General features: G+C 30.3%; 3 protein-coding genes across 3 annotated transcripts; 1 reads left to right on the plus strand and 2 right to left on the minus strand.

The window, feature by feature from the left end:
* Positions 1 to 2,443: 2,443 nt before the first annotated feature.
* Positions 2,444 to 4,251, minus strand: LOC145752538 (uncharacterized). The gene has a single exon (XM_082568840.1). The coding sequence runs from the start codon at positions 4,249 to 4,251 to the stop codon at positions 2,794 to 2,796; it is 1,458 nt and encodes a 485-aa protein (XP_082424966.1). The 3' UTR covers positions 2,444 to 2,793.
* An 8,164-nt stretch (positions 4,252 to 12,415) lies between these two features.
* LOC145753426 (collectin-43-like) lies at positions 12,416 to 13,219 on the minus strand. Its single transcript, XM_082569839.1, has 3 exons — positions 13,129 to 13,219; positions 12,862 to 13,009; positions 12,416 to 12,674 (listed from the first exon to the last, which is right to left on the minus strand). The coding sequence occupies exons 1-3, from the start codon at positions 13,217 to 13,219 to the stop codon at positions 12,416 to 12,418; spliced, it is 498 nt and encodes a 165-aa protein (XP_082425965.1).
* Positions 13,220 to 14,915: 1,696 nt separating this feature from the next.
* Positions 14,916 to 15,717, plus strand: LOC145753427 (perlucin-like protein). The gene is made up of 3 exons (XM_082569840.1): positions 14,916 to 15,006; positions 15,130 to 15,277; positions 15,456 to 15,717. The coding sequence occupies exons 1-3, from the start codon at positions 14,916 to 14,918 to the stop codon at positions 15,715 to 15,717; spliced, it is 501 nt and encodes a 166-aa protein (XP_082425966.1).
* Positions 15,718 to 16,583: the final 866 nt, after the last annotated feature.

The raw sequence follows: 16,583 nt of genomic DNA on the forward strand, positions 1-16,583 counted from the left end.
TGTAGGAAGGTCAAATGCGCAACCTAAACATAAGAGGATCAGTTACTCCGGCTCAGTCTCAAGTTGCCTTTAGCGTTTTGAAATATTATATAGATTTTATTTGTCTGGTAATTATGCTGCTGATTAAGTGCTGGCTCAGCAGGACTTCATACTGTTTATAGCGCCTTACTTAAGGGCGCTACAGCATAAGAGCAGTTAGGATTGAACTCACGACCTCATGTTGGTGTAGCAAGTCTTCTTACTACTACACCACGCTGCCGGCGTTATATACTAAAAAGTGATTAAGCAGGTGTTTTATTAAGTGTGCCAACCCGCCAGCAAATCGTACTTGACCGTTGCAAACGAACCGCAAAGTTTTTGTCGTAATACTTTCATAAAAAAGTAATGCAATTTCTACAATACAGACACCTGTTGCTTGTCGAAGTTACACAACCATTTTGACTTCATTTACAAGTTCTCACGCTTAGGCTTTATTAAGTTTACATGCAAGGAATAGAGTATCTAGTTTCGGTATTGGTCTTAGCGTCACCGTACGACAATAGAAGTGCGCGACAATATTTACCTAAACGCCCGCTCAAAAGCTAAAACAATTGACGACACGTTGCCACGGTCTAGTGGAAACGACATCACGTGATGTCGTACCAAATTTGTCGCTAACCAAAGGCCGTGAACCCGAGTAGTTTTTTCGCTTTTACGGCTCGTAGTGGATTGTGTTGATATCTCGTAGCTAGGGTTCCGTTTCTGGTCTTGGTTAACGTTTCGGGTTAGATTTGTTTTGTTGGGATGGATACGTTAAGCACACATTGCGTGCCGTAGGCCTCGGGAGAGCTAAAATCAAAATATCACTTTGAAGCCTCGAGATTTGACCCAAGACCGTTTGATAGGTGTTGCTTGCGTCTGCTGACAACATAATTAACTGTCACCGTGTAAGTGGAAAACGAAAACAAAATGGAGAGAACTTTAAACTGTAAATTTTTTGCATAAAAAATAACAGTTTTAAATAAATTAAAAGGGTCTTCTAAAAAATACAATAATTATACTGGATCTCTTGTAGTTTACAGTCCACAAGCAAACTCTTTAACCTTGCGGTTCTCGCCAAATTCCGAATTGCCTTTACGGTTCGTTGAAATACATATTTATATACCGTAGCTTTTTATATACTTTCGTTTTTTCCCGTCACCACATATAGTTGAAAATATTTTTTTTTATTTGCGACAAAAATTATATATCGTTTTTTTTTTACGGCGCTGGCATCTCTTTACTTTTACGGTTCTAAATTTTTGAAGGGCTGTAATCTATAGGTTATTCATTATATTTAAAAACAAACCTATCAACTAAGGCACTAGCGATTTAGATTTAGGTGGAATAATTTTTTACAACTATATTACACGTACACATTTGGTTGGGTACAGAAATGTCTTTTACTTTTTGATGGTTTGTTTTTTTTTAATTTTTGATGGTTCGCGTTTTTTTTTCTATTATTTTTTTTGCTTATTAAAATCTAAAATTCAGCTAACAAAAAAAGTAAAATTTATTAAAATTTATTTATCCTCGTCTAAGAATGACAAAGGCTTAATACGAATGTTTTGTTATGAGCAATTTTTTGTGACAGCTTAGAATAAGCAACTGATTTGTGTTGTAGGGTAGTTTGATGTGTTTAAAAGTGTCTTTGTTTAACGAAACCGTTTACAAACGACTTTGTTATTTTAACTATAGTGGTAACTTAAGTTACATAGTATTTAATGATAAATGAACAATTTTACAGTTTTTTGGTTTAACTTTGGCAAATACAAATATAAACATTATTTGTTTATAAAGTTTTAGTTTCTCTTTAAAAATAAATATGTCGAGAATAGTATTTGCAAGAAAAGGGTGGGTTATGTGTTATAATTCTGTTAAAATATATGAAAATATTGCAGTACATTTACCAATAAGTTATTTTTTTTAAAACGCCATGCTTTTATTTTAACTACAGAGCAAGCAGAGAGTTAAGGCAGAACGCGTTCTACGCTTTTCGTGCGACGTTTTTTACTTTTTTCTGCTCCGAGTAAGTGCATACTTGCATGTCAAAGCTAGGAATACGTTGAAAAAGGCCTTCGTGACATTCAAAGGAATTCTAAGTAAATTTTACATTTAAAATGGGCTTTATATAGTATTTCGATTTATATTTAATCCATAGAAATGTTGTTGTTTATGTATTGTTTAGGACTATTTTGCTCAGGTTACGCCGTTAGTTAGATTTGCAATCTATTAAAATTCATATTATCTTATAGATATTAATCATAGACATTTTTAAATATTAATTAAAAGGATGTTTATTAATGCTATTGTTTTATAGTTGTTTTTTGGCACTTTAATGAATCTAATACTAACTTTTTTTTTGTCTTACAGATTTGTTTTAAATAAACTTTTATTGCACATAAATAAATGTATGATTGGACAATATAACGGGGATTTTCTTTGTGCAAAAACATTACAAGACAAGGGGTAGTGTGCAAAAAAACAATATTAAGAGAAATATGACTGTTAATATTTGGCAGGTAAATAAATAGGGGATTTTTTGCAATATGTAATTAATATATACGGTGAAAATATTTTACTTTTACACATTTTTTTTAATAGGGAACATAAGGAAATTGCCATTAAAAATAGAACATATGAAATAATACTAGATTGGCAATGAGTTTTTATACCACTTAGGTAAATGCGTTTTATTATAGCTTTAAAATGTAATTAGGTAAAAAATCATTAATATAAATTATTAACCAATATTTTAAAATTTTAATGTGCGAATTATTTTACTTGTAGTTCTGTAAACCTTTTCAACTGGGCAAACGCAGAAAATGCCAACGAGGGGTCAATGTTATGAGGCAAAGGCGATGTGTTATCATTACTGTTTTGCCTTACAAAACCAAAAGGCTGATTTTGGTAAGTTTCGGATGATGTAGTTATTTTTAAATTAACGTTTTCTTCTTTAAAGCTCTTGTAAATAAGTTGGGTTGGAGTTCTACTTTGAGAAGGGGAGCGGTGTTCTTCTTTGACCGACTTTGGGGTCGAGGTTCGCGGCGACTGTGACAGGCTTCGTCCGAGGGGGGAAAAATTTGTTGTCGCTAGCTGGTCGCCATTTTGTTGGGTGAGCAAAAAAATTTCTTCCGTCGTCGAGTCTGGCTCGAGCCTGAGTCGTTTTCTTGAGTCTGCTTCGTTATTGGAAAAGCCCCTTTTTCGAGAACTTTCCAATGAGAGCTTGACTTTGCTTAGATTGTTTTCTTTAGGCGAAAAGCGGTCGCTCATAATGTTGTCGATGGAAAATGCCAGCGATTTGGAAGAGTTTGATTTAGTGGAGCAAGGTGATGAGCGATCTGGCGAAGTCAGATTCTTTGGCTGTGGTGGCGTCACATGACCCTTTGCCCTTGCACCTTCCTCCACAAAAAATCTTTCGCCCGGAGATTTGACATTCGACGAAAGATGATTCCAGTTAGCAGCGGCGGTGAGTTGGTTTTTTATTAGCAGGTTTTTGAGTGCCGCAATCTGGGAGAGTTGCGCTATGTTCATATTAGGTTGTTGCAGTTGCTGTGGAATAGGATTGACACCTTGGTAACTATTCATTACGCTTCTTAAACCGGCTAAAGCGCTATGAAAATAATCTCCCATTTGAGGATTTGCTCTTATAGCTTGGCTTGCATAAAAATTGGTAAAGCTGTGCCCGTTGCTAAGTGTAGGAACCATTGGATTTTGAATTGAAAAATTGTTGCTGCCAAAACCTGGCGCTTTGTAGAATTTCGAAAAATGATTTTCGAGAAAAAGATTGTGATGTGATTTTGTGATTCCGGCAGATTGGTTTTCGTACTGGCCAAGGCTTGCATTGTGTTCCATTCTATTATTCAGGTTAGCTTTTTTACTTTCTGCTTCTTCGAATTCGGTTTTAAAACGTTTTCTTCTGCGCAGAAAGCTGCCGTTCTCAAACATTTCGCCGCAGGTCGGATGCAGGGTCCACAGACTTCCTTTTCCCGGTTGATCTCCTCTTCTTGGCATTTTAACAAAGCAATCGTTAAACGACAGATTATGCCTAAGCGAATTTTGCCAACGTTGGGTGTTGTTGCGGTAGAAGGGAAATCGGTCCATGATAAAGCGATAGATTTCGGATAAACTCATCATTTTGTTTGGCGACGATTGAATGGCCATTGCAGTGAGGGCGATATAGGAGTAGGGGGGTTTTTGGTCACCGTACGACTCACGTCCTGGTCTTGGCATCTTCAAGATTATTTTATTTTAATGGTAAATAAAATTAAAAAAAAACTAAAAAATTAAAAACAAAGTTTTGTTAAAAGTACAGTTTTAAACTAAGCAGTACTTATTATTAACTGCATTTTCAAATTGTAAAAACTTAATTGAATTGTTCTCTACTATTCTAAAAAAACATTACCATAACATTTTAATAAATATTTGAGTTACATTTTAATTTTTTAATTATTTATCCTACAAAGTTCCTTAATACTTTAGCTTGTGTTATAGCTTATTAACGACAACCGTAATGACTCAAATTAATTTGTGCAAAATGCTAAAAATAGTTTAGATATTTAGCTCGTACTATCTTGTCATCTTTCTTAAAATCTTCGTAACCAAAATGATTCAAAATATTTTCACCGAAACGTTATATTGTAACAAACGAGAACTTGCGAAAAAAGGCAAAATTTTCTCTCTCGCAGATTTGTGTGACGTCATTCTCAAAAGGCGCATGTGCGTTGGTGCAATTAAATTCTTACAGAATGTCAGTTAATAAACCGCAAAACAATTTATAAGAATTGTTAATTTATTACTATATATATAAATTAAAGGGTATTTCTTAAAATGTTGCTCTAAAAAATACAAACATATGTAATGAGAAATAAAAAAACAAATTGTTTTTAGTAATCTGACGTCAAGCGTTGCCAGGTGGCCGCGTATAACGAGGTTTATTTAATTTTAATTAAAAGAAAATAACAAAACGATTGGGGTCAATTTTATATAGGATATTTGTTGATCTATCTGCAAATTAATTTATTTTGTAACAATTATTTTGTTTTTAAATTTTTTTAAATAAAATTATTAAAATTTTAGTTTAATTTATTTTTAATTTTTTAAATTAATTAAATCTTTTTATTTAATAATTTGTTTGTTTTATTTCAACAGTCGTTTTTGGACTATTGTATTAGTATACAGACTTGCTATTATTGGTTAATTAATTATTAAGAAAACGATAAGGGGAATGTAATTAATTTTATTGAAAGTGGAATTTGAAATTTGTTCAAAGGTGTTTTAGTTTCCGCCAGACGGAATGTTGTTTTTAGAAATTTTTTTTAATTGTTTGACATTAAACTAACTAAGAAACAAATATATACAATAATGTTATAAAGTTTTATTAAAATAAATATGTTATTGGGTAAATATATAAATACAAAAATGGTTTTGTGCATTCTGTAAAATTATATCTATAGTTATATGCAATATAGGTGTTAGTTAATAATATACGATATACTAGTTGAAAAAATTACTAAAACCACGTAAAATAAATTTATTAGTTAATGTTTTCTTTTTTTTTTCTTAATTTAAAAAAGTAAAATAAGTAGTTATACGATTTATTATTAAAAATTTAAGTGTAACTAGTTTTTGGCATGCTAATATTTTGTAAAGCCGTATATATGGTAATATCAAATTTGTCACATTTTCGATATTTCAATTTACAAGCAGACATTTTTATTCCATGAAGTATTAATTAAAAGGGATTACCACAATTTTGCAACACATTCACACGTAAAAAAACTTTATTTTTTTTGTTTTCGATTTCCAATTAATTTGACCCTGTTCTCATATAACCGCTTCCCATGATTAACCAGCAGTGAGATGTAGCCATCACGTAACCCAACGGAGACATAGGATAACACTTAAGACAATGGGAAATCGCATTTAGAGACTACAAGGGGACTTAAATCCAATTTTGATTAAAAATGAAATTCGTTTACGCTTTTTTGATTTCAACGCGCTATAAATTAACATTCGAAAAATTTGCTGTTTGACTGGAAAAATGCATATTGTGTACATTTCTCTTTTTGTTTACCGAATAATGCATTGGTTTGATTAAAGAATTATAATGGATTAGATTATACATGTCAAGAAGGCACATCTGGCATTGGTTTATTTGTATATTTATTATTATGTTTAGATATTTATTAAGTCAACAGAAAAATAATTTGCAAATAAAAAAAGAAAAAACAATTAGAAAGAAATTAAAAAAAAATTTAAAGAAAATTTTTGTATTGTTGGCGTTAAAATCTGTAAATTACAAAAAAATATTAAATAATATTTGTTTTAATTAGTTAAGAGTTACTTGTATCTTTTTTAAAAACAATTGTTTAATTTAATAATCTCATTAGGCCAATCTGACACATGTGTTTCCCATAAGACTAACAAATAATTGTCGTAAAAAAGCATATAATTGCAATTCAAATCGCAATTTAAATCAGACGAAACAGTTGCCAATATTTATTAATTATTCTATTATTCTGATGATTGTTAATTGATAGTTTCGGCAAGGCGTGAAATTTTGCAATTTTTGGCGCTTTTATGCATCGCAAATATTTACAGAAATCGTTAACAAAAATGTGTTTTTTTCTAAAATAATTTTCTAATATTCTAAAATTAAAACTTGAAAAGAATTTTATTTTGTTTACGAAGTGTTATAATGTTTTTGTATTTAGTAAATATACAATTTGTCTTTAGTATTGACTATAGAAGCTTCGAAAAAGATCAATTATAAATTTAAAAAAAATAATTTACAAATTTTTTAATTTCTAAAAAAATAATAATTTAGATTCAAAAATAAATAATTTTGTGTTTACAGTACTCATAAATACTATCTTAGCCTAAAGAAGGCTGAAAGCATTGATGTAACGGTATACTAGCTTAAACACATACCCCAAAATAACCAACAAATATGTTACAACACTTACTTTAAACTTACAAAATTACCATTAATAGCTCTGTTAAGTTATTTTCATATAACGATTCGCAAATGTGTTTAATCTGGCTTAATATTTTGTGAGAGTTAAACTGAAGATAAATCTTATCTTACCCAAGCATCAGATAATTATTATAGTAGGTTAAGAGGTGTGTAAGGCGACGAGTAAATAAAATGGATGACAACATAGCAAAAATTAGTCAAAACTTACGATTTTCGGAGCTGACAGGGTTAACTGATTTCCAACCCTTTTTATGGCGCCTTAATATTTAATAAACCTTAACTTAAAATTAAACGTTAAGATTATGGAGATATCTGTTTTTTAAATACGGATTAGTTCGATTAGTTATGTATGTAACATAATAATATCTAAGTTGTATCACCAACTCTGTTATTAATATTTCGTAATAATGCAAATTAAATGACAAAATATCAAAATTAAAAACGAAATCCTTTGTTAATGAAAGTCGCATATGGGCGGCTATTATATGTTGATAGAAAAGTGATTTCGTTTTTATTGCGGCCGTTCAAATTAATTTGTTCCTTTATCACGCGGTACTGTATCATTTAAACTATAACAAATACAACAAACCTAACACCTGTTTGTTAACGAGTTGTATAAGGGCCTTTGAATCTGCGCTAAGACAATGCGCAGAGCCGTGAGAAAAGAAAATCTTTGTTTACACGTGTTTACGCATTTTGTAAATTTGATTTCCCGCATTTTTCTTTACGAATACCCGCTGGTTTAAAGGCTGTATAAAGTCAAAATTACCCAATTAACCCTAACGTGTTTGGTAATTTGTATCTTTTGCTAATGACAAAAAGTTATCATAACATAAGGAAAGAATGGCTTGTTTGCAAAATTAAACAGCAGCATTTTGTGCCTAAATAAATTTACAAAATACAGCTCAAAAGTCGTTACATTACTCTTGTTACGGTCTGACGCAAAATTTAAAGGTTACCTAAGGTCAGAGATCGCTCTGTTCTGTAGAGGAGTGCGCGAGGTGCTATTTTGCGACGGTCAGGACACCTGTGCGGTTGTTTTAGTGAGTAATCCAAACACGGCGGCAATCCCTGCTTGATCATAACCGTAGATGCTATCTGTCTTGAAACAAAGGCGCGTACGGTAAATAATAGATCATGCGATATAAACAGTTGCATTTGGCGCGTATGTTTTGCTGGAGTACTCGGATATACAAACGCGGAGCATACTAAAACTCGCACGTAAACAGTCACTCGTTTGAAGGGCCCCGCGTTTGTTTTGGTATTAGCGATTTTCGACAACAAGTTTGCGCGATTCTGTTCCGGCTTAATTGCACCATATTAATCATATTCATTATTCACACAAAATATTTGGAGGCCTGTGGGTATATGAGGTGTTAAATTTACGTGCAAACAGTCAAGTTTTTATTTTTTTATAGCCTTGTGGTATTTATTATTTGATTAGCTTTGGTTCAATGTTTTAAAGGACTTACTGTAAACAAAGTGTTTTATTTTATGGCAACACTAATTAACGCCGTATTACTTCAGACATATTTGTAGTTTTATGTGAGTTGCTTCGTAAAATTTTATTTAAACAAATAATTTTATTGCTTGGTAATAAGAGTTAGTATTTAAATTTATTATTTGTAGTTTTCACTACAGTAAAACATTAGTTAATTTTTATTTCTTGGTTAATTTAAAATAAAAAAAGGATTTATATAGAACATAAATTATCTAAAACACTGTTAAAATAAATTTGCCCAAAGAAATATGTTTATTTTTTTGTAATTTTGGCTATGAATTTATTTTATGTCAATTTTTAATTTTGTTAAGTCATTTTACGATATCGTGTTGTCAGGTTCTTTTAATTTTTGTCTACCGTGAAATTTGTTATTTCCATGTTACTTGTTTACGACTTTTCTGTCATCAACAAATTGGTTTCGGTCAAATATAGTTTTTTAAATTCAAAGACTGTTTACTAAATTTCTAAACTCGATTTTTAATTTAACTTAAAAGTAAAATTTAATACAAATAGTTTAACTTGTAGTTTTTATTGTAAGTTTTCAATATTTTATTAAACTTTTACTTAGATTTTTTTAATTAGGTGAGTAGTGTATTTATTTATTTTAAAATTAACTAAGTTAAGTAAATATTAAATAGAATTTTAAATATATATTTTTTTTCTTTTAATAATAATTTGTTGTCCAAAAATTAATCCAATTTTTTTTTTATAAGAATTTTTAAATTTTGTCAAATTCGTGCTTTTGAGTGTTAGCTCAGTATTATGGTGTTCTGTTTAGGGTCTAAACATGATGGTATTTACATAACAACAAGTCATGTATGAGCATGAAATGCGATATTGTGACAGCTTAACTTGTCAAATAAGACTACACTTAAGTAAAAAGTTTGCGTATTTGTTAATTTTACTTAAATCCTAATCTAAAAATCGGTCCAATACAAATACAATTTGTAAATGTAAAATGGCCGCTGTTATAGCAACTTTACTTTAAAAAATACGTTGGTCTTTGCTAATTAAAATCAATAAAGCAAATTGTAATTTAATTAGATATAGATAAGTGTCACGCCAAGTGAAAACTAAACGAACCTAATTGCAATATGCTAGGAAAGATCATGTCCTTATGCTCGAAAGGCCGTGAAATTTAAAATAACAAAATCGTTACAAACAATTGCAAGGGCAGTATTGGCGGCGCGTAAAATTACTATTCCAAAAACAGAAATGTTGTGAAACTGTAAATTAATATATCAATATTTGATTGATATTGTCAAGCGAAATTCTAGCTTTAACATTAAAAATAATTTTTGTTGATTAAATTTATAAACTTATTAAAAAAATTAATTTAGAGAACATTTATTTTAAGATTTTGCCAAACTATTTGCACTTAGACTAAAAATTAAAATGTAATTACATTTAACAAAAACTTTAATAAAGTTTAATGTTTTAGAATAGGAAAACGCAACGTCCGTTGTATGGAACACATTTATACACGTCTAGCCACCAAACTTTCAAAACAGGCGCTACCTAAAAACAGATAACGTAAGACAGGTATGTCGAAAATTGTATTTACTATAGACCGGTGTTTAGACTACCGGCAATTCAAATCCGCTACTACTTTCAACTATGAAAGTGGAATGTGAAAAACTTTGTATTTTGGCAATTTTGCGGATAATTACAGACTGGGTGTTGGCTAAATAAAATATGGATTTATAGACATTTAAAATATCTTGTTGTGATCCTAAATTACGTCTAGCTTAATATAAAAAATCTTTAAAATAAATTACAAAATTTCAATTTTTTTTATATTAACATTTTAGTTTAAAATTATTAAAATTAATTTTAGCCTTATTAGCAAAATTATTTTATAAAAAATTTTGTTTTAAAAAAGAATTGAAATTAGGTTAATTGAAATACATGAATTGAAAAAAAATATTAGTTGGTAAACAGTATTTATAAAATCTTTTATTAAAAATATTTCAATTGAAATGAGGTTTTTAAATTTTTTAAAGCCGCCTTGAGGAAACCTAACAGTCCACGTGCATACAGACACCTTAGTATTTGTGTATGCATATATACCGGGTGTTAAAAACATCGCTGAAATATCCGAAAATACTTGAGACTGGAATGCGCAAATAAATTCTTTTGACCTCACTTCCCCTACTACCGCTACATGGCGTGAGAGTGATTTGGAATATTGTTTTTATGTTGACGATGCCAATTTTTGGGCTTGCTTTTTACAATTTTAATATTGTAAATAGTTTGTGAAAATGGATTTCCGCCTTTGGTTGAGTCGAAAATATCAAATTGATTTTTTTGCAAATGACGTAATAAATTTATTGTAAAAGATTTTTAGGTATTTTTGGTATATAGCTATGCAGTGACTGGTATTTATAAATACTCCTTTTTAACAAAAATAAAATAGTATGGCTTTCAATACAGATTTACCGACTATATAAACCAAACCATAAAACATTTACACTTTAAAATTTTAACAAATAAAACAATAAATTACATAGTGGCGTGCGGCGTGTTTTTATAATGCAACAATCTTGCGTTTTATCGAGTCTTGTCACCTGTTTGTGCACACGCAAATAGACCTATTTGTACAGCTAATTTCTTTTTATCTATTTATATAGGTTTATGGTGATCGTAAGTCGTCTTCAGGTCGTTGGTATTTCACCGCGGTTTTATAGCGCCTCGTATAACAACCGTTACGTCCATATTTATTTAAAGCAAATAATTGTTTTCCTTTCGCTACTAGCTTGACAGATCAATTACGGCCTTGCAGCGCACAGGTGGCGGGCCGCAGTCACGTGACGGCGATTTATTGTATCCATTCCGCTTCTTGTAAAGTTCATCGGTCGCTACTATTTTCATTGTAGCGTTGTTTACGACGTGTATGTAAACGTTTTATGACCCGAAGTTTAAAGGTGTGAAGTTCTGAGCAGTTCTCCGAAGCAGGTGTGCGCGCGTTATAATTTTTTAACTTACATCTTCGGTTTTAGTCATTTCAGTTTTTGCAAATTACAACCCTTTGTCATTTCTGTTTTTAACGCAGCAGATCGTTTAAAGTTTATATTTGTTTGGTTAAAAAATATTATTAATTATATTATGCATTTTACTTGATGGATGTCACTTTTTAACATCCACTGCAGTTAAATTTCAACTCTCCAGTTTAGTTTTTACTTGTACTTTTAAATTTTATAAAGACCTTAAAATATAATGCGGGGGCGTATATTGTTTCTTAGGGTGTTGTACTTCGTGGTAAAGCAATTATGAAGGCTTGGTCAAAGCACAATTTCTACAATTTGTTTCTGTTTAAACAATTTTTAGAACGTTGGTGAACAGAATGGCATTGGCGCGATTTGAGTTGTAACTTTGTATTGGAAAAATAAACAAAACAGGCCGCATTTTAACTTATTTTTTTCTGGTTTTCTGCTGCTATTTTTAAGTTTTTCGTTTATTTATTTTGTATTTAAAAAGGATTTTAAAATTGAAATTTTTTTTAAATTAAAATTTTTTTAATTGATCTCCGTTGTAATAGGTTATATATTTTTGGCAAGAGGTGTGCTCTTGTCTAGGATTAAGAGAAAAATGTGGCGCTGGTGCGACTGGAACTCGAAATCTTTCGGCTTGACCGGTAAGCCACACAACTGGACCGCATTTTAATTTTTTTTGCTATTTTAAAGTTTTGGCGCCATCTAACTTGATTACGTTTTAGCTTTTTGCTAAAATAGGTTTATAATTAAATACCCGTTCGTTAGAAAATACTGAAAAAAAAATTTACAAAGTTATTGGAATTAAATCATGTTTATTGAATTCTATATTTAAAATTATTTAGGATATACAAGTATATGTAAAATTGAAAATTGACAGCCTAAATCTAAATACATTTATGTATTTTAACAAAATTTGGGAATTCTCTATCTTTTTCTTTCGCATAGGCCAATTATTTTGGTGCTCTCGTGTGGATAAACGCATGGAAGATCGTTCCAGCATCCGTCCTTGCGATAACTTGCACAATCTTCGTTTTTATGGTTGTTTGGCTCCCCCCTTGCCCAATAAGTCCAGGAGAGCGAACGTCCGTCTTCCCAGAGAAACTTCCCCTCTCTACCCTGGTCGTGCAATCCGAAATAACAATAAACAAAGTCGAGTTTCTTGAGAAAATGGGAGTAGAGGTACCTGTTTAAGTGAGATATGGATATTAAATTAGTCTTGGGTATAAATAAGTGACAATTTATTTAAAACAATATGTGATAATTTAGCTTAACACGGAAGTTATTGTCTATGCCTAATTTTACGCCAATAGTTCCTGTTAATTTGCCACTAAAAATCTTAAAATTGACATATGAATTAAAAAATTGCCCACTTTGAATAGTGGCTGCTTCTCGGTCCTTCGTATGCAAGGTGGCCATCCAATGCAGCACATTCTTGCTGGGCATGGCTGTAACTCTTGATGTTATGAACTACCACGTACTCATACCCGTTATTGCTTTTGTAACTGTTCGGCCATTCGACTAAATTGAAGTAAAAACGATAAAATAGAAAAAAACTCAAAAAATGCAAATCATAGAAAATTGTTTAAAAATAACTCTACGTAAATAGTTTTTGCCGTATGGATTTATTAATTGTTTACCTTTTGTGTCACACGAGCATGTGCATGATTTGGATGCTACAAGCGGCAATAAAAGCGCAGAAAGAAGAAGACAAATCTTCAAAACGGCCATCGTCAAATCTTTTCAGTTTATAATTAATAAGATTTTGAATTCTGCAAAACATTAAAAATATAAGGTTACGTACCGCGGTTATTCTGTTAAGGTTCTACTTAAGTGCCCTATACTTTGCAAGTATATCTCAGCCTACTTTTTAATGCGAGCAGCCTTATTTAAATACAATTCCCGGCTATTAAAATACTTTTAAATTTTATTTTAATTTCAAAACCTTTTAAGACGTATAATATATTTTTTATTATTATTTATCTTAAGAACGCTTTTTTTTTGAATAAAATAAAATCGGAAAACAGGTCTACAAACTTTGAAGAAAACAGCCTTATGATTGTTTAACTTTACTCATTAAAGTTGTTTTTTATCTTCAGATTTGCAATTCGGAAGTAGAACTATACAAAAGTTTTATTAGAAACTACAAAGAATATAATTCAGGGTACTGATACCACCCTAAAGTTTAAGTGTTCCAAAAACGATTTTATATATTTAATGAATGTAGCAACTACTGTTTTTAAGACGCATGTGTTTTGCTTAACCGTGTTTGTTTAATTGGGCGATAAAAAATATTTATTGAAGTTATTTCTTGAAGGGTCTCCAAAGGCAATTTAAGTTTGGTTCCAAAATTTTTTTGTTTATTGGCGTATAAAATTCCTTTATTGAATTTCTTTAATAGCATTTTTCCAATGCCTTAAAAATTACTTTTTATCTATTCCTTTGAAGTAATTTTGCGGTAAAGAGTTTTTAAGAAGTTGGAAATTTAATATTTTTTGTTTTCAGAATATTTTTTGGGCCGTAGAAATTGTCATAAACCTTATTTGTTTTAAGGTAACTGGTATTAAAAAAATGAGTGCTTGTTAACAAGTTCTGCGTCTTAAATAAATATAATCTAGTTGTAAAACCGTGCCTGATTTACCATAAAACAAGGCTTCGCTAAAAGCGCATTTGTTTAAAATTGTTAATTTTAATTTTTAGTATTAATGTGGTCTAAAAGCTTACTTTGTAATCAGCAATTTATAATATTTTTTTAAAAGAAGGTTGTTAAACTAATATGTGATCATTGCCTTATCGGCTTAAGCAAACTTAAAAAATACAATACAAGATTTATTTATGACCATTTCTTACGCCTGGAAATAGTTTTAATGTATGAAAGTGTTTCTTTACCGCAAAAACTACTTTAGAGTAATAATTAAAACGTAATTTATTAAGACATTGGTAACTTCTAATTCAGGATAAACCTAAAGTTTACTTTTTATTATTAATGTTAGCTTAAGCAATCGTAAACGTAATTTGCATATGGTAATTTATTACAATTTGCAAAACAAAGCTGTTAACTTAGCACATGATATATGTCTTAAACAAACTAAAATACATATAAGAAATTTTGATTAATGATTTTTTGCGCCTAACGATTTTTCAAAGGATTAATTAAAAAATGATTTATTAAAACAACGGAAATTTTTTTTTCACGCTAACAACCTAATTTTTTAACGTTGAACAATGTTGATTTTATAAAAGGCAGTAAACTTTAGTAATCACTGAATATTATAAATTTAAACCATCGATTGACGTTTGAAAATTAAAAAAAAAAATTTAAAAACCTAAAAGCTATCGTGTTTATAAATAGTTTAAAAAACAACGATACTATATTAGTGTATTTTTCTTAGGTTAGATTTAACTAAATTAATTATTAAAATTGAATATGTTGAGAGTTGGTATTTTGTTGTGTGCACTTTTGTTGCCATTTGTTGCATCCAAAACATGCTCCTGTGATTGTCAATGTGAAACGAAAGGTAATGAAACAATAATTTAAATCTTTGTTGTCAAACATAACATATTAAAAAAAAACATCTCTAGTTAACAATAAGGTCTTTGCTTATTGGTTCAGATATCTATTTTATTAAATTTTAATTCAGTTGATTGGCCGAACAGTTACAAAAACAGTAACGGGTATGAGTACGTAGTAGTTTATGACATCAAAAGTTACAGCCATGCCCAACAACAATGTGCTGCACTTGATGGCCAACTTGCCTTTTATGGGCCAAAAAATAGTCATCATGCTACGTAAGATTTTTACTCTCATAAAAATCATTGTTTTAAAAAAAGAAGTTTAAAGCATTGCATAAGCCTGTTGTATAACAAAGATTGGTTAAATTTCCAAAAGAAAACAAATCATGAATATTTTTTTAATATTTTATATTATATACCCTCGATCTGGCATATTTTTATCGTTTTTTTACAGTTACATCTACTCGCACTTTCTAAAACATATTAAATACGACTACTGTTATATTGGTATGCACGATAAAAATGGTGAGGGCAATTTTCTCTGGGAAGACGGATCTTCCGTCTCGTGGGGACATTGGGCAAAAGGAGAGCCAAACAATCACGGTGAAGAAGATTGTGGAAGTTACCGTCAAGATGGGTATTGGAACGACCTTCCGTGCATTTACAACAACCCGGACCCCATAGTAATTGGGTTATGCGAAAGAAGAAATGGCTAAGCATTTCGATGCACGTTTAAAGTGTATTAGTAAACTAAGTAATTTGAAACCTAATTTAAAAAATAAAAGTTGATCGAATAAAAATTTTGTTTTATAGTAAATGTTGCCAACATATTTCGTTTCGGGGACGTTTGCTAACTTTTTAAAATTGTAAACACATTAGGTTTTTAGAAACATGTTTAGGTCAATATAAGCTTTATCGGTGTAAATATAAAAAAGGTAATGTTGAAGATATTTAATAACAGAAACAATAAGCGAATAAGTGTATTTTTTTTATAAACAAGGAAGGCGTTTTAGTTTGTTAAAACCCAAAGATTCGTTAAAATACTTATTAAATGGTTTAAATTTCAAATTATATTTAACAAGGTTGTACATACTCACAATAAACAAACTTTGTCTAAAACTTTTTAATCTTAAATTCATGAAATCTTAAAGTTTACTTTTTAATGTGGGCTCAAGCAATCGTAAATGTAATTTCCATGTGGTGATTTATTGCAATTTACAAAACAAAGCCATTAAACTGTTAAACTACCATATAAGCTATGACCTTGTCGTTTAAGACAAACTAAAATACATCTCTTAAAGGTCGATAACCTCTTAAAGGCTGATAATCAACGAAGAAATTTTGGTTTACGATTTTTGCGCCCAACGGTTTTTTTAAATCGTTAAGTTTACTTTAAATAAATATTAAAGAATAATTTGTTAAAACAATAAACATTTTTTCACACAAACAAATTGCTTTTTTTAAAACGTCAACGACGGGATTTTATAAAAATGAAGCAGATTTAAAAAAAAACTACAGAATATTACAAATTTATAACGACTGACGTTTAAAATTTAAAAGCGTTAAAACTACAATGATCATT

Source organism: Corella eumyota, chromosome 5, assembly GCF_963082875.1.
Source record: "Corella eumyota chromosome 5, kaCorEumy4.1, whole genome shotgun sequence".
NCBI classification, from domain to species: domain Eukaryota; kingdom Metazoa; phylum Chordata; class Ascidiacea; order Phlebobranchia; family Corellidae; genus Corella; species Corella eumyota.

Excerpts from the sequence above, each read along its gene's own strand:
- LOC145753426 (XM_082569839.1), bottom strand. The coding sequence starts at position 13,219 with ATGGCCGTTTTGAAGATTTGTCTTCTTCTTTCTGCGCTTTTATTGCCG. Across the intron at positions 13,010-13,128 it reads ATGCTCGTGTGACACAAAAG|TCGAATGGCCGAACAGTTAC; the intron begins GTAAACAATTAA and ends ACTTCAATTTAG. Across the intron at positions 12,675-12,861 it reads AGAAGCAGCCACTATTCAAA|GTACCTCTACTCCCATTTTC; the intron begins GTGGGCAATTTT and ends TCACTTAAACAG.
- LOC145752538 (XM_082568840.1), bottom strand. The coding sequence starts at position 4,251 with ATGCCAAGACCAGGACGTGAGTCGTACGGTGACCAAAAACCCCCCTAC.
- LOC145753427 (XM_082569840.1), top strand. The coding sequence starts at position 14,916 with ATGTTGAGAGTTGGTATTTTGTTGTGTGCACTTTTGTTGCCATTTGTT. Across the intron at positions 15,007-15,129 it reads TTGTCAATGTGAAACGAAAG|TTGATTGGCCGAACAGTTAC; the intron begins GTAATGAAACAA and ends ATTTTAATTCAG. Across the intron at positions 15,278-15,455 it reads AAAAATAGTCATCATGCTAC|TTACATCTACTCGCACTTTC; the intron begins GTAAGATTTTTA and ends GTTTTTTTACAG.